The 26,276-nt window shown below is 43.9% G+C and overlaps 1 protein-coding gene and 1 long non-coding RNA gene across 4 annotated transcripts in view; one reads left to right on the plus strand and one right to left on the minus strand.

Moving 5' to 3' along the window:
• The first annotated feature begins 112 nt into the window (after positions 1–112).
• LOC144324021 (uncharacterized) lies at positions 113–26,276 on the plus strand. Its single transcript, XR_013389402.1, has 5 exons — positions 113–418; positions 14,533–14,691; positions 18,960–19,049; positions 21,853–21,903; positions 24,150–26,276. It is a non-coding gene; the product is annotated as an uncharacterized LOC144324021 (long non-coding RNA).
• Positions 10,877–26,276, minus strand: part of CNGA3 (cyclic nucleotide gated channel subunit alpha 3) — a 28,547-nt gene continuing 13,147 nt past the window's right edge. Inside the window, exons 4-8 of one of the 3 annotated variants that reach the window (XM_077915135.1) lie at positions 25,896–25,946; positions 19,479–19,547; positions 18,159–18,266; positions 15,968–16,074; positions 10,877–14,011 (exon numbers count right to left, since the gene is read on the minus strand). In XM_077915135.1, coding sequence (XP_077771261.1) covers positions 12,600–14,011; positions 15,968–16,074; positions 18,159–18,266; positions 19,479–19,547; positions 25,896–25,946 — 1,747 coding nt within the window. In that variant the 3' untranslated portion in view covers positions 10,877–12,599. The remainder of the gene's footprint in view (positions 14,012–15,967; positions 16,075–18,158; positions 18,267–19,478; positions 19,548–25,895; positions 25,947–26,276) is intronic. The other 2 variants (XM_077915133.1, XM_077915134.1) reach the window with 2 other exon arrangements.

Below are 26,276 nucleotides of genomic sequence, written 5' to 3' on the forward strand. Positions count from 1 at the left end.
CTCCGCTGCCGCCGCCGCTGCCGCCGCCGCCGCTCCGGAGGTCGCGCGCAGCCCCGCCCCGGCCCCGCCCCCTCGCCGCGCATGCGCGCTCCGCGAGCCCCGGCCGGGCTGCCCCGCCCCTCGGGGTGCGCCTCCCGGGCGGCGGAGAGGGGCGTCTGAGGGCCTCGCGCTGGTTTCTGCCCCGAGGTTCCCGCGAGACCCCGCTCTCGGCCGGGACGGAGTGTCCTGCGCGGAGTTGAACTTCTGGACTTAATCCGGAGATGGCGTTTTCGCCGTCAGGAGCCCGAGTCTTCCGAGGCCCTGACATATCCCCGAAGAGCGGCCACCGGGTGAGAGGCTCGGGCCGTGTGCCCCGCGGCGAGCGCGCTTCCCGTGGTGCAGGTACGCGCGTCTAGGAGACGTTTAGGGAACCGAACAGGTAACCAGAAACAAGCAAAATTAAAACCCTACTTTGGGGGCAGCCCGGGTGGATCAGCGGTTAGCGCCGCCTTCGGCCCAGGGCCTGATCCTGGAGTCCCGGGATCGAGCCCCACGTCGGGCTCCCTGCACGGACCCAGCTTCTCCCTCTGCCTGTGCCTCTCTGCCTCTCTGTCTTTCATGAATAAATAAATAAAATCTTAAAAAAAAAAACAAAACCCTACTTTGAAAATACAGATAAGCAAAAAGAAGAGAGAAACTACTAACACCCTTGCAGACCTGCTCTGGCATAACTGTATAAATATGCATTCATAGACTCACCACATATCAGCTCCTTACACTTCTTCCCCAGATTCCTATTATTTTCATAGGAAAATATATATATAATAAAAGTTTTGGAGGAAGTTTCCGATTTTAATATAACTGCAAGCCTTAATATTTCTGCTTGAGCAAGGATAAATATTGGACTGACTATAAGCATGTATTTTATTTTGAAGCCTAAATTTTATTTTTAAAAAATTCTTAAAAATTCTTAAATGAAAACTAACTCCATAAGACAGAACACTTACCAGAGTTCACATTCCTCAGGTGTAAAAGCAAGCATTTATAATTTGCTTTAAAAAGAAAAGATATTAACTAGAGATAAAAAATAAACAAGAATCCTCTAATCTCATTTAGAATTAGATTTAAGCCTCCCCATGTCACCAAAAACGAGATGCAATAGTTTGGAGTAAAAATAAATATAAAACTATTTTCAAAGCTCAATTTATTTACTGACTTTTATTTCTCCTCAGCAAAGGAATTTATTAACAAAACACTTTTTACTACTTTTTCAGATAAATAGAAAAAAAGATTGACTTAACCCTAGTATAAAATTAAAGCCAAGAAAATCAAACTTGTGGGAATGTGAAAATGTTTTTATATCTTATTTTCTAAAATTAGGGTGACCAATATACCTGGCTTACCTGAGATAGCCCCAGTTTACACCTTTTATCCAGCAAAAGTATTAATAAGACCTGCTTTGTGTCTCACAAGTGTTCTCAAAAGTGTTCAGATAACCCTATGGCCGTATTAGCATTAATCAAGCCAAGAGTGTTTTTAAATCATAAGCTTTAAAAAAAAAAAGAAACAAATTTAAACCCACAAATATTTAAAAATAGATGTCAGTCCAATTTCAAAAATTCATTCATTTAGGGACGCCTGGGTGGCTCAGTGGTTGAGCTTCTGCCTTCCACCCAAGGTGTGATCCTGGAGTCCCAGGATTGAATCCCACATCGGGCTCAATGCTCAGAAAAAAAAGAAAGGTCCACAAAAGAAGGAGGAGGAAGGGGAGGAAGAGGAACTGTGAAAAATACAATTAGGAATTTCCTCCTATTTGAGATAACAAAAGAAAAGGATCTAGGGATCATGGCAAACCTCACACACACAAAAATAAGGCAACATTGTGGTGTACTTAGATGAAAGGTAAGTGTAGTTGTTGCCATTGTAAGAACAGGAATACAGGGATGCCTGGGTGGTTCAGTGGTTGAGCATCTGCCTTTGGCTTCAGGGTCCTGGAATCGAGTCCTGCATCAGGCTCCCCACAGGGAGCCTGCTTCTCTCTCTGCCTATGTATCTGCCTCTGTGTCTGTCATGAATAAATAAATAAAATCTTTTTAAAAATTCATTTAGCATAGTAATGAACACTGAATGAAGATCAGGCTTCCAATAAATATTTGTCAGTTGACTGGTATGTAATTCCAGATCCTCTAATAATCACGTTTTAGTATAATAAGGAATGGGGCCCCAATCCTACTGTAGAGTGAACATTATCACGAGAAAAAGGCTCCAAGCTTGTTAGTAAATATGGTGCTATGCATTCCCTATGCATCACAGTGTGATGGAAGAAAGTATCCTAGAAGTGTGCTGGTGGGAAAGTATCCTTTAGAAACTCTCAATGTCATGTCGTCAACTAGCAGCATTAACATCCTCTCAGTACTTACTAGAAAATGTAAATGCCCAGGCCCCACACTAAACCAACTAAATCAGAATCTCTGAAAGTGGGACCAAGCAATGTGTATTTCAATAAGCCTTCCAGGGGATTCTGTAAACATGTGGACCTAGGTACTCTATATACAGTGTTACTTTGGGGATTAGAACCAGCCAACTTCACAATTCCTTTTTGGGTCATTAAATTTGATATATTTATATTTATATGTGTTTTCATTAGAGAATATATGTAGTCTTGAAAACCAACAGCTTTGCCCCCATAATAGCTGTGAAAAACAACAGTCAGGCAGCTACTAGAGGGGGCAAAGGGATTTGGAGCACCTCAAAAAGCTGTATCCCCAGAGACATGTCACTATTTGAAAAGCTCCACACTTGGGGCTTGATTTTAATCAACTTGACTCAGAGCTTACTCTCGTGGAATGGTCCCAACCACAAAGTGTTTGGTAAAAGCAATCAGCAGCAATCGTTTAACACTGCAGCTGCCTAAGGTAGTGACACTGGTTGGAGCCAAGAAAAGATTGACCAAGTAACTTAAGAGGAAATAATCAGGAAGTGCTATCCCTTAAGGGACTTTGGAAAGATCTGACATGCTTCTGGGAAGATTCTAGAATCTTTAGATCCTGGGAATCTAAAAGGACACACCCGTGTGCAACTGTACACATGCTCAGGAAAGACTTGAAAAGTACATAATCTCTCATTTTTGGCTGACTTTGAGCAAACAAGGAGTGAAGGCCCAGGCAGAATTGTAAACTGCCTGCCTAAGCATTGAAGACCTGCCTCAACATACACACACAACCCCTCTATCAAGGCAAGAAGACATATCAATCAGTTCCAGCATTTGAGAATACATTTGTCTAATCATTAGTGAATCACTCATCTAACCAGGCAAGTGTTTTAGTGGCTAAAAATGACAAAGAATATAGACTTTACAGAATTATTCCAAGAAAGTCACTAAACAAACAAAAAGTAACAATGAACTTTGGGGCAGGAGGAAATCTGATATCTAGATTTGCCATATTGTATTATTTTAAGTGTCCAGTTTTAAACAAAAATTTGTGAGAAAAATAAAGAAACCAGGCTAAAACATAGTGATAGAATGTCCATAAGAAAACACAAATGTTGGACTTACTAGACAAAGACTTTAAGTCACTTATTATAAATATGTCCAAAGAACAAAAATATTTTCAAAGAATTAAAGGAAACCATACCTCAAAAATTCAAGGAAAGTACAAGAGCAACAAAAAGAGAATATCAATAAAGATATAGAAATTATTATAAAGGAACCAAACATAAATACCATAATTAAAAAGTGCAATAACTGAAGTAAAAGTTATACCAGAGAACTACAACAGCAGGATTGAGCTGGTGGAGGAAAGAATTCACACTTTAGGATAGGTCAATTGATATTGCCTATTCTGAGGAAAATAACACAAAAAGAATGAAGAAATATGAACATAACCTCAGAGGTTTGTGGGACACCATATAGTATATCAACATAGACATACTGGAAGTCCCTGAAGGAGACGAGGTACAGAAGAATATTTGAAGAAATAATGGCCACGAATGTCCCAATGTGATGAAAAACACTAAGCTCTTTATCCAAGAACTTCAATAAACTCCAACTAGGATAAACTCAGAGATCCACACCTAGATACATCATAATCAAACTATCAGAAGCCAAGGAAGGAAAGAATCTTAAAAGCTCTGAAAGAAGCCACCCATTATGTACAAGAGATCCTCAATAAAATTAAGAACTGTCTTCCCATCAAAAACTGCGGGGGCCAGGAGACAGTAAGATCACATATACAAAGTAGTGAAAGAAAAAGGCTGTAAATACAGAATTCTATACTCAGCAAAGCTCTTTTGTAAAAGGAGAAATCAAAATATTCCCAAATAAACAAACTGATAATTCATTGCCAGAAGCTCCACCCTATTGGAAATACTAGAGAGTCCTTCAGGCTGAAATGAAAGGACACTGGAGAGTCACTCAAATTCACACAAAGGAATAAAAACTAAAGACAAATACAAGGTAAAAGTCAGTTTGCACCCCTTCTCTGTTAAAAGACAACTACATAAAACAACAATATCATCTGTGCTGCCGGTATCATAATATGAAAAAAGATACAATGTATATGGCAGTAACAGCATAAAGGAGCAAGGATAAAACTGCTTGATTGGAGCAGAGTTTGTGCAGACCACTGAAATTAGGTGAATTGGCCAGGACAAACACTAGGCATAGATAAAGATACAGATATAGATATAGCTACAGATTAAAAGAAAAAAGGGAATTAAAATAGTATCCTAGAACATAGCCATGTTCCAGGAAGAAGACAGTAAGAGATGAACAAAAGAAATACAAAGTATATAGAAAATGAATAGCAAAATGGCAGACATAAGTCCTACCTTATCACAAGTCATATTAAATCTAAATAAACTAAACATTCTAACCAAAAGCAGAGATTGGTGGATATTTTTTTAATCCCACCATGTGCTGTCTACAGAAACAAACTGAAAATTCAAAAGTATGAATAGGTTGAAGGTAAAATAATGGACAAAAGTACACCATGGAAACACTACCCAACAAAGTGCTGCAGTGATTACAGTAACATCAGACAAAATAAACCTTAAAACAGAACAAAACAAAAACTATTAACAAAGAGGAACATTTTACAAGAGGGTCAATCCATTAGGAAGATATAATAATTATAAGGATCATGCATCCAAACATATGAGGCAAAACTGACAGAATTTAAGAAAGGGACAATATAATAATAATAATTGACGATCTTAATATTCCAATTTTAGTGACAGATAAAACAATGCGGCAGGAGCTCAACAAGGAAATAGAAGACGTGAATAACATTATAAACCTACTAACCTTAACATATATCTATAGAATACTCCACCCAACAGTATCAGAACACATGTACATACTGCTTAATTATACATGAAACATTCTCTAGGACAGAGTATGTGGTAGGCCATTAAATAACTCAATAAATTAAAAAGGATCAAAGTCATACAAAGTATGTTCTTTGATCACAATGGTACTAAAATAAACATCTGCAAAAGAAGGAAATGACAGGTAGGCGTAAATTAAACAACACAGCCCTCAATAACAAGGGGCCGTAAGAGAACTCAAAAGGAAAATGAGAAAATATTTTACTTTATTTTCTTTTTTTTAAGTAGGCTCCATGCTCAGCAAGGAGCCCAAAATGAGGCTTGAACTCATGGCTGTGACATCAAGACCTGAGCTGAGATCAAGAGTCAAACACTTAACCAACTGACCCACCCAGGCACTCTGTGTTTATTTAATTTAATTTAATTATTTTATTTTATTTTATTTTATTTTATTTTATTTTATTTTATTATTTTATTTTAAAGTAGACTCCATGCTTAGCATAAGAAAAATAAAATAAAACTTCAGCATAAGAAAATTTTTGGGATGCAGCTAATGCAGTGCTTAGAGGAAATTTTATAGCTGGAACCATCTATATTAAGAAAGAAGAAAGAACTAGAATCAGTCACTGAACTTTATCTTTAGAAACTAGAGAAATAACAAAACCTAAAGAAGCAGAATGAAATAATAAAAATTAGAATGGAAACAAATGAAATACAAGTAGAAAAATGGTACAGAAAATTCAATAAAACTAAAAATTGATTATTTTAAAGTATTAACAATTTTGACAAACCTTTAGCTAGAGAGACCAAGAAAAAAGGAGAGAGAAGATTCAAATTACTAAAACCAGGAATGAGAGGGGCACCTGGATGGCTCAGCCATGTAGGTGTCTGCCTTTGGCTCAGGTCATGATCTCAGGATCCTGGGATCAAGCCTGGATGGAGTCAGGCTCCCTAATTAGTGGGAAGTCAGCTTCTCCCTCTCCCTCTGCCCCTCCCCACCATGTTCTCTCTCTCTCTCTCTCTCTCTCTCTCTCTCTTTTTCTCTCTCTCTCTTAAATAAATAAATAAAAAGTTTAAAAAGAAATAAAGTTAGGAATGAGAGAGGAGACATCACGACTAACCTTAGGTAAATCATAAGGATTATAAAGGAAACTGAACAACTTTATTTCAACAAACTACATAAATGGGGAGATAAGGAGAAATTTCTGGAAAGAAACAAAGGAAACAAGAAAGAAATAGAAAACCCGCATAGACCAATAAAAAAAAAAAGAATTAGTAACTTTAAAACATTCCATAAAAAAAAAATCCTTAGACCCAGATGTCTCCACTAATAAATTTTAACAAATATCTAAAGAATCCTTTACAAACTCTTACAGAAATTAGGAGAAAAAAAAATTCCAAACTCATTCTATGAGGCCTGTATTGCTAATACCAAAACAAGACATAGACTCAGAATAATAAAAACTATAGCCCAGTATTTCTTATGAATACAGATTTTTAAAATCCTCCAAAAAAATATGCTAGCACACTGAATCTAGTAAGATGGAAAAGGTTATACACTGTGACCAAGTGGGATTTATCCCAGGAATACAAGGTGAGTTTAACATCTAAAAACCAATTAAGGTACTATGTTAATAAAAGACAAAAAAGCATATGATTATCTCCTGAGAGGCAGAAAACTCATTCGAGCCAATTCAACACCCAAAACTCAACAGACAAGGTATAGAAGAGAATATCCTCATGCTGACAAAGGGCATTTTTGAAAACTCACAGCTGATATTCTACTTGATGAAAGACAGTACTTTACCCCAAAGACCAGGAACAAGGAGACAAGGATGTCTCCTATCATGTCCATGAAACATTTTACTGGAGATTCTAGTGATAGCAAGTAAGCAAGCGAAAAAATAAAGGCATTCATGCTGAAAAGGAAAAAGTAAGACCATCTCTATTTGCAGATAACAAGATCTTGTTTTAGAAAAGGCTAAGGAATCCATTCAAAAGAATTAGAGGGAAAAAAATAAAAATAAATAAATAAATAAAAGAATTAGAGGAAACCAGATCGGCAAGGACACAGGATACAAAATCAATATTTTTTGTGTAAACAATGAACAATCCAAACATGAAATTAAGAAAACTCCATTTAATATAGCATCAAAAGTAATAAAATACTTAGCAATATATTTAACAAAAGAAGTCCAAGACTCCCATGCTGAAAATCCAAAACACTGTTCAAAGAAAGAAAGAAAACCCAAGTAGATGGAAAGACATCCAGTATTTATGGATCAGAAGACTCAATAGTTAGTTATAAGATGGTGATATCTCCCCAAATGGATCTATACACCAGTGCAATCCCTATAAAAACCCAGCTGCCTTCTTTGCAGAAATGGACAAGCTGATCTAAAATTTTTATGAAAATGGAAGGGACCCAGAATAGCCAAAACAATCTTGTAAATGTTGAACAATGTTAGAGGACTTATCCTGACCAAAAATTACTTAGGTCATTTTACCCTAAATCCTTTAGTGAGGTTATATCATATATTTTTTAGTGCAGTTAAATCTATTTGTCACAATTGTCTTTCCATCCCAGGATCGTTCCACATCTTAGTTGACATTTTAAAATTTGCATACATTAAAGTTCGTTATTTGTGATGTATGGTTCTATGAGTTTGGACAGATGCATAGAGTCATATGCCCACCACCTCAGTATCACACATCATTCTAAAATTTCCCTTATGTGTCCCCTTTGTACTCATATGTTAAGTGTATTTTTAACGTTATAAAATATACCACGTTGTTATCCAAAGTAGCTGTACCATTTTGCATATCTACCAGACAACGAATGAGAATTCTTGGCGCTTCTCATCCTTGACAACATTTGGCATCGCCAGTTTCTTGTATTTAGCCATTCTGAAAGATGAATTTTAGGAAAGCAATTCTTTTCTCTTTTAAAGATTTGACTTATTTATTTGAAAGAGAGAGAGAGCAGGGGGAGAAGCAGAGGGAGAGGGACAAGCAGACACTGAGCTGAGTGGGGAGCCCCACTTAGGGCTCAATCTCATTACCCTGAGATCAGGACTTGAGCTGAAATCAAGAGTTGGCTGCTTAACTGATTGAATCACGCAGGCATCCAAAAAACAAAACAAAACAAAACAAAAACAAAAAAACAATTCTTAAACTACTTTGCACAGAGTAGGCGTACATTTTAAAAATCAATTAATGAATGATGTTGATTATATTTAAAGAGTAAATGCCTAAAGAGAGACGTTTCCCCCAATAGGAGTGATTATTAACTGAGGAAATGTATACTTCAGCATGAAGAACGATGCCCTCCCACAGGAGATGCTTGAGAAACGATACTTTCCCTTGTTCCTATCCTGCCTTTCCTCAGGGATTTCTGCATTCTCAAAAGGAAAAAGATTCGGGACAAAGGAAAACACTTTGACAGTAGGCTTTTAAACATCTGTTGGCGGGGAGAGGGTCTTCACCACCTCCTCCAAGACATCCGAGGTAGGGCCTCCAGTCTGTGGCAGATATTCAGTCCGTGAAATCCAAGACTTCCTCCTCTCTGTCTTCCGTTTCCTAGAACTTTCTACTAGGCAACAGCTGAGGACTATTGGAAGGAAGAGGAGGGGACAAGGGACTTTCTTTTTCCTGCTTGCCAGCTGTCCTGGTTATGTAGCCATAACAGCAGCAGATTGTCCTGGCAGTGGCAGTTGCATCCAGCCGCCTTTGGGAACTTCTTTAGGGACGCCCCAGGACCAGTCCCACCACGCAGCGCCCCTCTTCAGATAATGTCCCCAGTCCTATCTTTGCCAGATTCCTCTGAGTTCCTACGGTACCAGTAACCACCAGCTGCACTCCCCTTCAGAGGTCTCAGTTGCAGCTCTGAGCTCTGAGGGGCTCCCCTCTGAGCACCCCTTTTCCTTTGTTCCCCCAGCCCTAAGGGTAACAGCTGCTTTCTGCAGTCATTCTCTCTGGGTAACCTCGGTGCTCCTTTTCTGCCCTCTCGTCCCTCCAAAGCCCATTCAGTTAATTCCCTCTTTGGGAAATACCTAAAATATTATATATTTTCCTAATGTGTCCTTAGATTATGATCTTTAGGTTATTTCCTGTTTTCTATGAAAAACAATGTTGCAATAAACATTTGTATATGCCTCTGGGTACACATATCTGAAATTTTTCCAAGAATATGGAGCCAGAAGTAGCACTGCTAGGTCACAGGTATGAGAATCAATTTTATTAGACAAAAATCATGCCCTGCACTTCAAAGAAGCATTTTTATTTTCCATTTTGTTCATTACAGCTTGCATTTTACCTTTCCTTCCTCAGGGTATTATTAATGGCCCTGAGACCCAGAGAAAGGAGCTGCCTTGGCTTCTCTTTGATACATTCCTGGAAGAAGGGTCTGAGATAGACCAGAGTTTGCCTGACAAAACCATAACAGATCCCTGGCCCTGTTTAATTTTGTGAGTTGGTAGTATCAGATCTCTGAGAGCCCGTGCTTCAGGGGAATGGAGCAGGTGTCCCTCTTGATGAATCAGTTGAGTTACAAATATATTCAGACACCATTTTTTACCGGTTACTGACAAGAAACCCTTTGTGCAGCTCTGTGTAGTTCCTGGCTCTCTGGCAGCTTTGGGAATTTCCAAGCTTGGGGCACTGGGATCTTTGCCAGGCTGGGTTCCTCAGAGCCAAAGTCCAGTCCTCTCATCTGAGATCCTGCCACCTTCCACCATCCTGGGTTTCTGCCAAGGAGCCTGCATCCATCCATACTTGGAGGGATGCTCAACAATATTTTCCTCCCTTCCTGTCTCAAGGAATTTCTCTCCTGAGACACACACACACACACACACACACACACACACACACACACACTTCCAGGGACTTAACCTCCCAACAATCTTGGCAGCTGGAGACTAACTAGATGAAATCGTTTTCATTTATTCCTTAAGGAGAACAATGTGATGTTTTCTGCACCCAAGGGGTTGCACAGGCCATTCCCATTATACTGTGCTGTTTGAAAGTTTATTCACAGTATCCTTCCCTGTGAGGTGATGTGGGCAGTAATGTTCCCATTTCTGAGATGAGGAAAGTGAGGCCCAAAAAAGTAAAGTAATTTGCTTGAGTGGCAGTGTTGGGACTTGAACAAACTCAGGCCCGACTCCCCAAGCGCCACTTTCTTACGCACCACCTCAACAACCTGGGCATAAACAGAGGAAGACTCTAGGAAGAGTCTGCCTCTTGCTTTCTGTCCACGCATGCTTTTCCAAGCTGCCCGATTATCCCCCACAGCAAACTGGGACGAATGATACCAGGCCACTTAGCGTCCTGCCTGAGATCCACTTCTTATATATTTGAATGGTTTGATTCATTTACTCTGACAAATGTTGCAGCTTTGGTTGCTTTTTCTCACTTGCTTCTGGCTGTGCATGTCCCGTCATATGAAGTGTGTGCCGTCCCCTAGACACTGGTGCCTGTTTTACTGGGGAGAGCCGGCTCACTGCCTTAGACACATATCCCAGAGCTAAATATTCCCTTTGACAAAATATGAAGCAGGAGTCATTCAATATATTTTTAATCCAGGTCTCTATTTTTCCTGTGCAAATATAAACATAGGCATAATTAATAGTTAAGGCTTTTAAAACATAAGCATTTTGAGAATACATTGCTAGTTACACTTTGCTGATGATATGAGCTTAGAGCATATCTTCCTTTAATAGTCCTTTTAAGTTCATTTTAGAACGTTAAAATGGTCAAATGATCTATATTAAAAACAGAAGAGACCCATATAAATCCAAAATACATACTTGAAAATGCAGCACCTTTTGTATGAACTACATTAGGGCCCAGTTATATAGCATATGGATTATAACATCAGACCACAGAGACTTCAAGGTTCATAAAGCAAAATGGGGCATTTTTTTTTTCTGAAAAGAAAGAGGAGGAGGAGAAAGAGAAATCAGAAGGAAGGGAAGGGAAGGGAAGAAGAGAAGAGAAGAGAAGAGAAGAGAAGAGAAGAGAAGAGAAGAGAAGAGAAGAGAAGACAGGAGAAGAGAAGAGAGGAGAGAAGACAAGAGAAGAGAAAGAGGGAGGGAAGGGAGGAGAAAAAAAGAGAAGGAAACCTGTACATATGGCTTCTCTGCATCAGAAGAATAACTCACCTTTCGGTAATTTACAATGTGTATTTAAGTGAAGGATGGACCAGTAAGGTTATAACTTGTAATCATAGAAACTGAATATAGACATATCATATACAATGGAAATTGAATTCTATTTACTGGATTAAAAAAAGAAAAAGCTAGGTCCTACAGTGGGTACACTTCCAGTGACTGGCAAGCTGAGAGCTTTGCCACACTGAACATAATTCCAAGGGTGAGTGAGGCTTCCTCTCTGATTGGAGGGGCAGTTTGCAGATACAGCCTACGGGTTTGATCTTCTAAAAGTTCTAGTAGTCAGCTCTGCTTAACTCAGGACCCTATCCCAAACTGCAACCTGCAAGGCTCTCCCCTGAGCATAACTCTCAAGCCAGAACAGGCTGCCCCTGTTCCTGACTCAGGAATCAGGCGAGAGGCTGTCTTCAAACCCCTTTGGTGAAAGAGAAGATGTTTCTTTCCCTCATCGAGATGATCTTTTCTATGAAACAGATTCCAGTTTCATGGAGGCCGGATGACAGGGAATCTGGATTTGCTTCATGGGCTCAAACTGACCTCAAATGGGGTGACTTAGCTTCATCTCTTGTGCTTATCACAGCACGATCAAAGGCCAGGATTTCTAGAATCCCAAAGAGCACACGAGGAGAGACCAGATTCAGAAATGTGCCCCAAACTGTCTCGTGTAAGGTTGAATTTGAGATCCCACATTGCACTCAAATTGTCACAGCTCCCTTATCAGAAGGTGGTGGCGTGGGGTGTGCAAGGGGGTGGATGACTAAATAATCTTCCATTTACAAGAAAATAAAGTTCAAAAGTCTAAAAATTCCTCATGGATTAAAAACATAATTGTGCTGTGCCCACACTCGTATGCATGGACTGGGGACACCTCACATCGCACAAAGCCCTGCCTTGTGCAGCGTCCCATGTGGACATCACAATAACCTGCCACTTAACTGGGGCCGATGCGATGAGTCCCCCTTCCTAAATGAGGAAACTGAGGCTCTCTCCCAGGGCCACACATCTTGCAAAGGGTAAGGAGAATGCGAATGCAACCCCACCGAGTCCTGGGCCACTCGGCGGCGGCCACAGTGCATCACAGCAACGGCGGACTCTGGGAAGCAGGACACAGACCTCTGCATTTCACTGCTCTTTGATCTCTGTTTTTGCGGCATCCCCAGGAATACCCCCGTCAGATAGGGGGTCGCTCCCAGAGACCTTCACCTGGCGCTCCAGGTGACTGAGACGCTGTTTCACTTTCATCTGGGTTGCGTTGTACTCGGCCAGGAGCCGGGCGAACCTGGTCTGCAGGGTGTCCAGGGAGGACTCCAGGTGCTCCACCTTCTCCTCGATGTCCTTGGGGTCCGCCCCGGCCTTGGCCACGTCCTCGTCGATCAGGTTGTCCTTCATCAGGATCTGCCGCCCCTTCTCCTCCAGGGCCTTCTTGGCTTCCGGGTATTCAGTGAGAGCCTCCATCAGGTCATCCTTGGAGAGGCAGAACAGGTCTGAGTAGCCGATGCTCCTGATGTTGGCCGTCCTTCGGTTCCCTGACTTGCTTCCCTTGATGTTCAGGATGCTGATCTCCCCAAAGTAACTCCCGTCACTGAGGACCACGAACTGGGTGATCCCGTCATCAGCCACCACAGCCAGCTTGCCCTCCTTGATGATGTACATCTCCCTTCCGATGTCGCCCTTCTTGCAGATGTAATCCCCTGGGCTGAACACTGCAGGCCGCAGCTTGAGCACCAGCTCCACCAGCAGCCCTGCCTCGCAGTCCTGGAAGATGCGGACCTTCTTCAGAGTGTCTAGGTGCACATTGATGGCGATCTCGGCCTTCAATTTGTCTGGGAGACTCTTCAGCACCTCCTTCTCATCCACCGTCTTCTTGTTGGCCCACAGGTAGTCAAACCACCGGATCACCCGTGTCTCCAAGTCTTTGGTCACCTTGCGGAATTGCATGTACTGCTTGATGGAGTCAATCTTGGCCTGGAACTCGGCCCGTGAAGCATTCATGTTCGAGATCATGGAGCCCACATTGCCAACAATGGTGGCAAAGATTAGGACGCCCACTAAGAAGTCTATGACCACAAACACGTACTCCTCATCTTTTACAGGGGGTGGGGTCTCCCCGATGGTGGTCAGGGTCAAGGTGGACCAATAGAGACTGTAAATATACTTCCTGGAGAGGCGTCCATACTCTGGGTTTGAGACGTTTGGATAGACCCAGGAATCTGTCCCGAAACCAATGAACTTGGAAATGGCAAAGTAGATGCAAGCATTCCAGTGAATGATGATAAGGATGTACAAGACCAAGTTTCCGATCCTGAACAAATTGGGGTAGTTGGTTCTCGTCTCCGTGCGGTCAAAGAACTCAAAGAGCCGGGAAAACTTCAGTAGGCGGTTGAACCTCAGTTCTGGGTAGTTTACACCCAACTTAAAATAAGCCAGGTCTGTGGGGAGTAGGGACAATATGTCTAGCTTGAAGTGCACAGTCTTTGTGTAATGCTTCCACAGCCTCTGGGCATCCTTGACCATCAAGCCTTGCTCCAGGAAGCCTAAAGAAAAAGATGGAGGTCACTTGGGCATTAAAGAGACTACTTTTTTTTTGGACCATGGCCCACAGGAAAATATTTTACACCGTGATTAAAGAAAGCATAGTTAGGGCAGCCTGGGTAGCACAGCGGTTTAGCGCTGCCTGCAGCCCGGGCTGTGATCCTAGGGACCCGGGATCGAGTCCCAGGTCGGGCTCCCTGTGTGGAGCCTGCTTCTCCCTCTACCTATGTCTCTGCCTCTCTCTCTCTCTCTCTCTCTCTCTGTCTCTATGAATAAATAAATAAATAAAATCTTAAAAAAAAAGAAGGCGTAGTTATACATATATGACAGAAACAACTTCAAAAACCACATTTACCTATTACTATGAAAATGCACTTCTCATTTATGATATCCTACCTTTTTTATTCAGTTAAAAATGTAGATTAATTGGGTAAATTTGAATGTGGACTGGTGTTAGATGATAGGTCCTCCCTACTTCCTTAATTATATCCTCTCTAGATTCTAAAGATTTTTTCCCTTTCAGGTATGATCCATGGCCACTTGGTTTCTGTACTTACCTGCCTTATACACGAGGCTTCCTGTGGAATCCTAGAATACCAGGGACAGTACCCAAGAACAAAAAGGGACAAGATCACTGTCTGACTGGGGATAACTTGTCCCATTGAAGCTTGGTTGAAACAAGGTTAGTTGGCTCAATGAGTCGGGCCACCCAGGGAGCTCTTGTGTCTTAGTAGGCTTACGTGACCACAAAGTGGCAGACCACCAGGACTGGCTAAGTTACCCATGCAATCCTCAAGCTGCATACTTGAGGTCTTCTTCCTTCTTTTTTTTTTTTTTTAAGATTTATTTATTAAGAGAGAGAGAGAACATAAGCAGGGGGAGGGGCAAAGAGAGAGGGAGACAAGCAGACTCCCTTCTGAACCAGGAGTGAGGAATAATTCCATCCCAGAACCCTAAGATCATGACCTGAGCTGAAATCAAGAGATGGATGCTTAACTGCCAGAGCCACCCAGGCTCCCCAGAGGTCTTCTAAGTTGTAATGCTGTGCAGTGTGTGGAAGCGGTGGTCGTGGGGGGTGTCAGTATGGCCCTGTGGGGTAGTGACTGTAGACTCTGGGCCAGTCACTCAGTGTCTCTGGGCTTCAGTTTCTAAATCCGCAAGATGGAGATAATTACGCCTGTGCTTCCTATCTCCTGCAGCAGTTCTAATGAGAAAACAAGGTGCTTGAAATGCTTTGTACGCTGTGAAGCCACACGGAGGCTTGCTGCCATGATGTGATGATGGTTATTGACAACTATGGCATGGTTTTTAGCTCAAAAATCTGGAAAGTGACAAGCCAGGCCTCTGCCAGCTGGTGTGATGTCTTTGTGCAGATTACAAAAAGATGCCCAAAGGATGCACAGCTTGGACCCTCAGACACAGGGGGTTTTAACCCCACTCTTGATCAGAGGCAATCTGAGGGAAGTCATCATTAACCTGGGTCCTGTTTCCTCCTTATATCCGAAAGCCCCAGAGTAACATGTCCTGGATCCTCCAACTGTCCAGGAAAAGGAACTCCAAGATCAATGGAGTTCTCCCTCCTATTTCCTGAGATATTGAACCATCACTGCTGGAGGGGGTCCTTTGAGAGATGACAGTTTGGCCTTATTTCACTGGTGATACAAATGAGGCCCAGAGAGACAACTTGACTTGCTCAAGGTCACACAGCTTGTTGGGACAGCAGGGACCAGTACCCAGGTATCCTGACCTCTACTCAAGGGCCATTGTAGAGGGAGCAGTACCACGCCTCACTATTTGAGCTACCCCAGACCTGCCTGGACTCTTGCAGTCAGAGGGAGGTAATGTCACCCATTCTGGATCTCCTGAACCCGCCTTGTGGTCCCCAAGGTCCCCCTCCTGATGCATGAGGTGGGTCTGTGGTCTGGCCCAGAGAAGTCCCTGGGCCTGGGCCCACTCACCTGTCCGGGCTCGCACCAGCACATCCAAGCCATAGAGGAAATCTGCCGAGTAGTCCAGGAGCAGCCACAGCATCACGTGCTCAGACTGCAGCTCATCGAAACAGGCCCTAAGCAAGTGAGGGAAGGAGTGGGCATGTCCAGGCCTTGGTCTAAGGCAGGGTCCATCTCTGTGCTAAATCCTGCAGCTTTCATCTTTGTGTTAGCCCACCTGCAGGGTTTGGGCCCCAGCATTATCACCCCAGGCTCTGATGAGGAGATCCAGCTCTGAGGTTTTCTGTCCCAAAGAATGAACCCTTTTGCCTCTAGATCATATGCTCTGAGATCCCAGGAGGGGCAGTGCGTCTAGGCCTCACTGGTGGAGTCATGTGAAGAGATGGAGCACTTGCCCTTTCTGGGGTCAAATGCCAACAAAACTAGAAGAATTTCTCAGAAATTAATAACTGGAAAAGCCAGTAAATATTTTCTACTTTCTAGATCATTATGCTCACCATTTCTCATGCAGACAATACCCCCCAAAAACCCCTCTTCACTTCAAAAGACCAGCAGCTGGTGCCTGCATCCCCACCCTACAGCTCACTCAGGAAACTGAGGCCCTGCTGCCTCCTCAGAATAGCAACTTTCCTGCAGCCCCAGAAGCCCCATTCACACAGGAGCAACTGGCCCACATATCCCCATCTTGCAGGTGGGCTAGGAGGGGCCCCAAATTCTCCCCCTTCTCACTCCCACATTTATCCTCAGAAGAGCAGGAGTTCCCTTCCTCATTCTGATAATCCCCAAAGCCCGCACTTATACTCAGTAGCATGTCTTGCAGGCTTGCTCAGGATTGGTGCAAAGCCCCCTGCCTCCCCTGCACCTCTCCCAACCAACTGCAGAAGAAGGGCTGCTGTTAAGGGCCCTGAGCCCTCTCATTTGTTTTCAGAGAGTAGCAGCTCACCCCTTATCCTACCCCGAAGCTTGCTTAGAGAAGCCCCAAGGCCTCCTGTGTACTTCTAGAAAAGTAGCAGCTTGCCTCTCTGTCCTCAAACTGCTTGCTCAGGAACTTCCCCAAACCCCTGCCCCCTCAGAAGAGTAGCCTCCCCCTCCCCCTCCAGAGCACCCAAAGCCTCACCCGCTGTGGGAAGAGCAGCTGCTCACCCCTGCATGCCTGTCTCATGGGCTTGCGCAGAAAGGCTCCAGAGCCTAATGCTTAGGACACAGTCTCTCATCCTTGCATCCTTGCCTTGCAGTTCACTCAGATATGCCACACAGACTCCCACCAACCCGCCCAGAGGAGAGGCAGGTATCCCTACATCTCTCTCCTGTGGACTTACTCATAAACTGCCCCCCAACACCCCTGCTTGTCCACAGAGAGCAAGCAGCTTACCCTGCATCTCTGTCCTGCAGCTTGCTCAGGGATGCCCGGGGGTCCTGTTTGCCCTCAGAAGAACATAGCCCCTTGGCACCCCAAATCCTGTAGAGAAGCCCAATCCCCCAGCTGGCCCTCAGAGGAGCAGCATCCTGCCCCTGTATTCCCAAGCAGCAGATTTCCTAAGAGACCCTAAACCCTTCCCTCCCTCAATCTCTTACTAGAGGAGTAGCAGCTTACCCTGTACCTCCCTCCCAGTTTGCTTAGAAAAGTTCCAGAGCCTCCAGTTCTCCCCAGGAGAGTAACAGCTTGCCTTGTACCTCAGAAATGCGTTTGTGGGGCACTTCACAAAGCCCACATCTACCCTCATCCCTGTCCTGCAGGCCTTCTCAGGAGCACCCTGCTCTCACAAGAGCAGCAGCTTGCACCCCAGCACTCCGACTTGCTTGGGCTTACAATCAGAGAACTGTGCCCTTCCCCTGCATCCTTGTCCTGCAGGCTGCTCAGGAACACCCTGTCCCCACCCATTTCCCTGCAGAAGAGTAGCTACTCGCCCCTGCATCTTCCTCCTACAGCTGGATTAAGAATGTTCCAAGGTGACAGGACCCTTGCTGCCCATAGCAAGCACAGATCCCCCACCGTGCTTCAGAGAACTCTGATGGTCTTCTAGATCCTCCTCAGAGATGGAAAAATGAAGACACTCAGTTGGATGGTGGCCATGTGGGGACCAGAAATCCAGCCCCTGAGTGGGACCCAGAGCTCTATCTTGAGGCCTGACTGCCTCACCCCTCCTTGCTCCTCCACCCTCACCCCTCCCTGTATGGTGACCCTGCCCCATGCCCCTACCTGCACACCAGCAGACACCAGTTATAGAAGACAGGCAGGGCAATGAGAGTCAACCAGCGATAGTACATGTTGCTGGAGGGGTCCATCACCATGGTGGCCTTCTTGTTTCTGGAAACACCAACACACAAACAATGCAGTATATTGAAAGATCACAGCATTGGACAGTCTTAGAGATTTGGACTAGCTTAGAGACCCTAGGGTAGCTGCAGGCTAAACTCAAGAGACTCAAGGACACGGGTTATCCTTGCATGAGAGGACAGGCTGGGAGAGGGCAGATTGGAGGCCCTTCCCTCCTAGCTCAGCTTCCCAGAAAGCCACAGTTGACCATAAAACCATGGTGCTAACATTCCCATGTGCCTGTGGTATAACCTACATCCTTCAGCATGCTGGGAGTAAATTGCAGCATAGCACGGTAATGTTGAAGCCACCTGGGGGAGCTCTGTGAGAACACTGATTCTTGGGGCCCACCCAGATTCCCTCCAGGGCTGGGACTTGAGATGTGCATTTAAACACTGCCCACTGGTTCTGCAGTCCAGCTCCTCTCTGGACTGCATTCAGGAGCTAACTGCATCTGCGCAGATGATCTGAAGACTCCTATCCAAGTACTTGGATCCTGCCTCTTCATCAAAAAACGACTAACATGGGAATCATCTAGGTTATGTGGGCCAACACTGGAGGAAGCAATAGCTTAGGGTGCTTTCTGTTTTTATTTTCCAGATTTTCTGAGGATTAGTGTTTATAGGTAGTATTGGAGATTCTTCTTTTCCTTTGGATTCATGTATCTTCTCCTTGGCCCCATAGGTCCCACAAGCTGGCCCTAGCCCGCAGAGCTGCTCCCAGGCCCCAGAGAAGACCCTGGGATGCCTTTCTGCCTTTGCCTTGATTCAGCAGGTACAGGATCAACAGCTCACTGACAGGGCTTTGGAATGTTAACAACACATATCACCCCTGGGTGTGGAATGAAGTTTGTGAATATAGTATTTCCTAGTGCCAGGGAGTAGACCTCAGCTTACCCCGACTGTACAGACAGGCAAACAGAATATGGGGTGGGGGTGCACAGGAGTGGGCTCACAGGGACAGCCCCTCTGGGTGCTCTGAATTGGGGCGGGACTCTGTCTGCAGGGTGGGCCCCTCACACCGTCTCAGGAAGCCTGATCCCCACCTGGCACCACTGTGCTCCCACAACACTAGGCAGCCCCTCTCTAGGGCCAATGCTGAGGCCTGACCACATGGTTCTCAGACTCACAGGAACCAGGAAGAGGCCAGGCCTTCGGGGACCACTGCACCCCCTTGTTGGAGGCAGCTCTTCTCAGTACTTACTCCTCTTGTTTTGTGCAGTTTTTCTCTTTCTCTTCCTTTTTCTCCTTCTCCTCCTTTTTCGCCTTGTCACTGGATGACACAGGGGGGACATTTAGCAATTTTCATAGGCCAAGGACACTACCACAGTAGAGAGAGTGGGCCACAGTCACAAGGAGGAGAGGGTATGGTGTGGGAAATGGATATTTCTAGCACACTGGGATGAAGCGAGGTTATTGCTTTTATTGCTATTATTATTCCTGGGGCTTGAGGTAAAGCACCCCATTAAAGCATACGTCATACGTAGTCAGGTATACACAGTGGTCCAGTCTAATGTTCTAGCATTTCTGACTGACTTTCGCGAGCCCCTGGGAAGTCACAAAGAGCTTGAGACCAGAGACACTTTGAGGTAATGGGAAATGAACCCACATCCACATATTGAGAGCGGAAAAGTCACTTGGGGGTTCAGAGGCTCATGTACAGTTCTTTGTTCTGAAGGGAAGGGTATGGCTTGGTAGCTGTTCTCAAAACCCGCCCGTGTAGCAGATGAAATCTGGCCCTTGATAAGGAAGCCAGGGAGGAGAAGGGAAGCAAAATACACACAGGCAGGAACAGGTTTGCCCTATAACAGCAAATCTTAAAGAGTCATCTGAGGCAAATGCAGTCATGTTCAGATACTTATCCAGATGTTTCTGGACTGTGAGGCTGGGGACTGCATGGCCCCCTTCCATCCACATCTACAGGAAGGTCCTATGAGTGCAGGTGTCTCCTCAACACATGACTTTACTCGGCTTCCTCTTCTTTATGGCATATCTTTAAGGGTTAACACTGTTAAAAAGGTTGCCTGTTGATAATTATATTAGTTCTTCAAGGCAGGCATTAATGCCCTTAGAGAATCATCCAGAGACCCCTCTCTGATCTTCCTGTTCCACATCCTGGAGGAAGCACAGGTTGAGAAATAAGCACCTGCCAATTAAACACTCATTGGAAAAGACCAATATACTTTACACAGCAGTTCCTAAGGAAATAATCAAAGATGTGTGCAAACAGGCGTACAGAAAAATAATCACTACCATTAGCTGTAATGGTCAAAAGCATAAGCAATCTAGTCCTACAACAGGAGGAGATTCATCAACAATGGAATTCTACAAGGCTCCTCAAAGTAATGTGGAAGAGTATTTGGGAACATGGGAAAACATTTCTAATATTTTGCCAAGTTAAAAGCAGACTGCAAAAAAGCTCAGAATAACAGCTGCATGAGGTTTCTATTGCTGCCAGAACTGTCACCACTTTAGTGGCTTAAAACAACCCAAACTGCAGATCTGTAGGTCATAAATCTGGTATGGGCTGAAAATTGAGCCTTGTGCTGAAATTGAGTTGTCGGCAGGGCTCTGTGATTCTTTTTGAGGATTCCAGGAGAGAATCTGTTTCCTGCTCATTTGGATTATTGGTGGAATTTAATTCCTTGCAAGTAGAGGACCAATATCCTCATTTATTTGCTGGCTGTAAGCTGAGGGCATGCCCAGCTTTTAGAGGCTTCCTTCTATGCTCAGAGCCAGCAACAGCAGGCGGAGTCCTTCTCAAGATGCCATCTCTCTGGTTCTCTGCAGCTGGAAAGCTTCTGCACTTTCAAGGATGCACGTGATTAGACTGGGCCCACCTTGATAGTCCAGGATAATCTCCCCATCTCAAGGTACTGAGATTTAATTACATTTGCAAAGTCCCTTTTGCTGTGTGAAGTAACCTAGTCACAGGAGGTGAGGACTAAGGCACGGACATGGGGAGGAACCATTATGCCACCTACCGCAGTCTGTCCCTTAGCCTTCAAAGATTTACATCCATCCCGTGGGCTAAATGCATTCACCCTAATTCCAAGACCCCCCAAAGTTTCATCCCATTCTAGCATCAACTCAGAATCTGAAAGTATTATTGAAATCTCATCAGCTCAAAAGTCCCAAATCTTATCATCTAAATCAGGTAGGGGTAAGACTCTGTCTGGGAATCATCCTAGGGCATGAGTCACTCTACTTGTGAACCTGCAAAACTAAAACAAATCATCTGTTCCAAAGATACAATGCAAGGGCAGGTATAGGATATTAATTATAGATATTCCAGTTCAAAAAGGGAGAAAACCAAAGGACAAGAGTGTTACTGGTCCCAAGCAATTTTGAAATCCAGCAGGGCACCAGCCATTCTGTCTCAAGGCCTGAGAATAATCCTTGGTAGTTTTCATGCCTCCACCCTCTGAGCTCAGAGCTTTGCCCTCTGAGCCCTCCTTTCTTCCTCCTTAAAGGAATCACCTGTTTATAGCTGAGTATTCTAATCAACCTGTTTCCTGAATCTAGAATTTAGGGGTCCCATAATCTCCCTCCATTTCATACTGTTTCTGTCCCTTCAGGTCCAAGCTGGTGGTGTTTCTGCTGGCAGGAAATCTTCTAGAACACTGCAGGTCATGTATGTTAGAGGGAATCACTGTGCCAGACAAGAGGCTCTTCCATAGATCTGTCTGAGAAATCCCTTCTCTATTTTTGGCTTCTGCTGGGATGGCAGAGGGGAGCTTGAGTCACATCCTTAAATTCTTCTGGGAGTCTTTTGTTGCCTACTCAGAACTTTTGAACTTTCTGAGGTATTAGCAAATGACTGTTAAGCCACACCCTCGACTTTTTCTCAAAGCACACTTTCCTGACAGTTTTTTAAATTTAGTAACTTTCCCTTTTGAGTAGGCTGAGAATTTGCAAAACCATGAAGTCCTGTTTCCTTTTTCTTTCAAATTCTTCCTTCCATTTATCTCTCTCCTCTTGGGTTTTACCATAAGCAGCAAGAAGACACCAGCCTGGACCTTCAACACCTTTGGTTGGAAATATCCTCAGCTACTTTGTCAAGTTCATTGCCCACAAGTCCTATTTCCCACCCGCCTGCCGGATGTAGTTGTGCTAAGCTTTCTGCCACTGTAAAACAATAGTCCTCTTTCTCCAGTTTCCAATGGCATTCTCCTCATTTTTTTGCAAGTCCTTAGCAGCAGCATCCTTTTTAAAAAAAAAAAAAAAAAAAGATTTTATTTATTCATTTATGAGAGACACAGAAAGGGAGGCAGAGACATAGGCAGAGGGAGAAGCAGGCTCCCTGTGGGGAGCCCGATATGGGACTCAATCCCAGGACCCAAGGATCATACCCTGAAGCCAAAGGCAGATGCTCAGCCACTGAGCTACCCAGCAGGATGCTGCTGGTGAACCATCCCACCAGCAGCATCCTTAAAGCCCTGGGTCCTCCTAATGGTTCAAGCCACAAGGTGGTTGGACAATTTAGGTTTTCTCTGTAATGTTCCTCATTTCCTTCTGAGACCTCACTGGAAGAGGCTTTGATGTCCATATTTCTACTACCAGCCTATTCAAAGCAATCTAGGCTTTTATTTATTTTTAAATTATGCTTTCAGAATTCTTCTGGGGTCTGTTCTGAAGCCAGTCCTGCATTGTTTGGTATTTGTTTCAGCAGAACCCCCTTCCTGATATCAAAAGCTGTATTATTTGTTTGCTACTGCTGCCATAACAAATTACCACGAACTTAGAGGCTTCAAACAACCCAAATATGTTATCTTATAGTTCTCTAGATGAAAATTCTGGAAAAAGTCTGGACAAAAATCGGGGCGGGCAAGCTGCATTTCTTCCTGGAGGCCCTGGGAGAGAATCTGTTTCCTACTCACTGGGGTTATGGGCAGTGTTCAGTTTCTTGAAGCTATAGGACCAAAGTATCTGTCTTCTTGCTGCTAAAAATGGAAGGCTACTCCCAGCTTTGAGAGGCTGTTGTATTCCTTGCTTTGTGTCACCCTTTCTCCTTCTTCAAAGCCAGCAGTTACTGGTTGGGTTCTTCTCACAATGAAAATTCCTCTTCTTCCTCCTTCCATCTTGTCTCACAGACCCACGCTTCTTCCCCTCTTTCTGCTTTTAAGGACTCATGTGACTATATTGGGCCCACCTGATAATCCAGGATAATCTCCAAGGTCTTCAAATTTAATTACATTTGCAAAGTCCTATTTGCCATATAAGGTAACCTCTCCACAGGTTCCAGGGATTAGGATGTAGCCATTTTAGGGAGGTGGTGGTGAAATTGTTCTGCTTACCTCGCTAGTCAGTATTTATTGGGCACTTACTATATACCAGGCTCTGTTCTAAGTACTGTACATGTATTTACATAGTCTTCGCACAACCTCATAAGACATTAGTACAAACCCTATTTTACAAATCAGGGGACTAATGTACAGAAAGGTCAGGTAGCTTGCCTAAGGTCACAAAGCTCTTTGTGGCTGAATAGGGATACAAATGCACTTAACCAGCATATATATAATGATATATGTATATACTATATGTGTATATGATATAAAAATTGATAACATATATATCATATATATGTACTTACTTGTAATTGATAGCATATATATCATATGTGTAATTATGTATAATTTAAATAATAAAAATAATTAACATATAACAGTTATACTATATACCAGTATATAATAATCTTTTTATATATAATATAATCTTTCTATCTATTCAGTATCCATAGAAAAACTTGGAGGGATATTTCCCAACATGTAAGAGGAGTTATCTCTGATAATGGGATTCTACTACTAAAATGAAGCATATTTTTTGAGGGTGTATGCTCATGGGTGCTTTTCTGTGTTTTCTGAGTTTTTGACAGTGAACACATGAATGAATTGAATCAAAATAAAAGGATATTAAACTTGGTAAATGAGAAGAGCAAGGACAGTCTCCCATCTCCTGTCCTCTTCAATCTACCAATGAAGTGTCCCTTGAAGGGTTTTCTGCCACTGAAGTCTTAATGCCAAGATACCAGCAGAGGGCACTGCCTACAAGCTCATGGAGCATGCTTAGACCAGCAGGGAGTTAACACCTGGCCAGGATGTATGGCACGGGGGTTACAGGCCTTGGCCTTTCCCCTGGTTATCAACCTGCTGTGGACCTATGAAAAACCCAGCACCATTCCACTGCACCCCAGAATCCACCCAGCTCTGCCCTGAAGGACCTATACAAAGCTGCAAAACAATGCCAGTTTGGGCTGGGAACAGTTTGCTCTGGGACAGAGAAAAATTATTCAGGACCCATGGGATTAAGTGAAAATGCCAGAAACGTGTTGGAAGAATGGGGAAGAGCATCCATAAGAATTATTTCTGTAACTCTCTGCCCAACTGGTCATATTTTGGGACAGTCCCCAATTTTCTCCCTCAGTCCTTGGCCTGCAGCATGGATCCATGATCCGAACCCATCTGAAAAGATGTATAGGAGCCTGATGCAGCCAACACCCCCCCCCCACCACCATCCTCACCCACATCCCAGCCCCAGAACAGAAAAGGCTAGAGGCCTGCAGGACCTCCATCTGTGGTTTTCAGTGCCCAGAGCCTATCTCTGACTACGGGGACTCAACACTGGGGGGTTCCAGGGTGTTTAATATCAAGTTTGGCTTTAGATCAAGCACATAGCTGCTGTTTTGCTGCTGTTTTGCAGATTAAATAATCTCATTTACCTTTATTGCTGGCTTTTGGGTCTCTGAATCTGATATCCACCCAACAAAATGCAACTAAGTTTCATGGAGGGAAATGGAGAAAACCTCTATCCAAGAAACAAAGGAAAATAAGAAAAAGCCTTGGCACATTTCTCTTTCAATTGTAAGTCAGAAATTCAGATTTCTTCCTGCTGATATTGCTGGGTTTTCCCCTAAACTTCAACTGAGACTTCCTCCCACGCCTGCCCCCATGGTATTCCATAAAGAAGGCTGGAGAATGGTGCACCCACATACGTGCTAACCCACGTATATGATCACACACATCCTCCTTGGACTCTTGAGTGGCACTTGCCAGAATCACACATCATATTGATCTTCCAGCTCAGCATCTGGTGATAAAAAAAAAGTATTTACAGCAGGCCATCATTTCAAGAGGCTATCTTCTGGAAGTATTTAAATTTCCTCTTCCCACTGTCCTGATCGCACCCTCCAAATTGGCCTGGACTGACCTGATGACAAGGGGGGACCCTGGAGCTTGAGGTCATAGAATGGAAAATGCATACTCATCATGAAGGAGAGCATCCATGCTCCATAAAGGAACTCCGATTTTGCACCCTCAAACACATAGTGCTAGAGGACGTCAAAGCTTAAAACATTTATGCAATTCAACCCCTTTGCATTATAGATGAGAAAAATGAGGGAAAGAGAGAAAATGACTTGCTCCAAAAAGTCATAATGGGCCAGGTCCCTTCCCCATTTTTCCACGGGGATGGAATTTTGGTGAAAGGTACAGGATTCTAATCTAGCGGTGTTTGGGGAGTGTGTTTAAGCAGGGGGAGCGAGGCTGGGGCATCTACGGGGAGGCAAGTGGCCAGTGGGACCAGGGAAAGCGAGGGGGCTCTGCTGGGAAGCAGAGGTACTCACTCCTCTGAATTGTTGCAGGTGTTGGTGTTGTTTCTGGCCAGGGGCCAGCCACTGCAGAAAAGTAGAGAGAATGCAGCATGGGAATCTGAGCTCAGTTCCAGTTGCTGGGAATCATTAGCCCCAGGTGGTTATTCTAGGCACCCCCCCATGCCCGGTCCCCTGGGCCTTTCCACACAGCTTGAAGGATCCACCACAAAAATTTGGGGGACTAGTTAGCCCTAGTAAATAAAGCTTTGTGGGAAGAGAGGATGAACATTTGGCTAAACTGAGTTCTTCTGAATAAACGAGAGTTGCTATGTGAATCCCACCCAGTCCCAGGCTCATATTCCACTCAATTTCATTCCATTTAACCATATGCCAGGCAGGGCACCAGGAGCTACA

The sequence above is a fragment of the Canis aureus genome, chromosome 11 (genome assembly GCF_053574225.1).
Source record: "Canis aureus isolate CA01 chromosome 11, VMU_Caureus_v.1.0, whole genome shotgun sequence".
In the NCBI taxonomy this organism is placed as follows: Eukaryota; Metazoa; Chordata; class Mammalia; order Carnivora; family Canidae; genus Canis; species Canis aureus.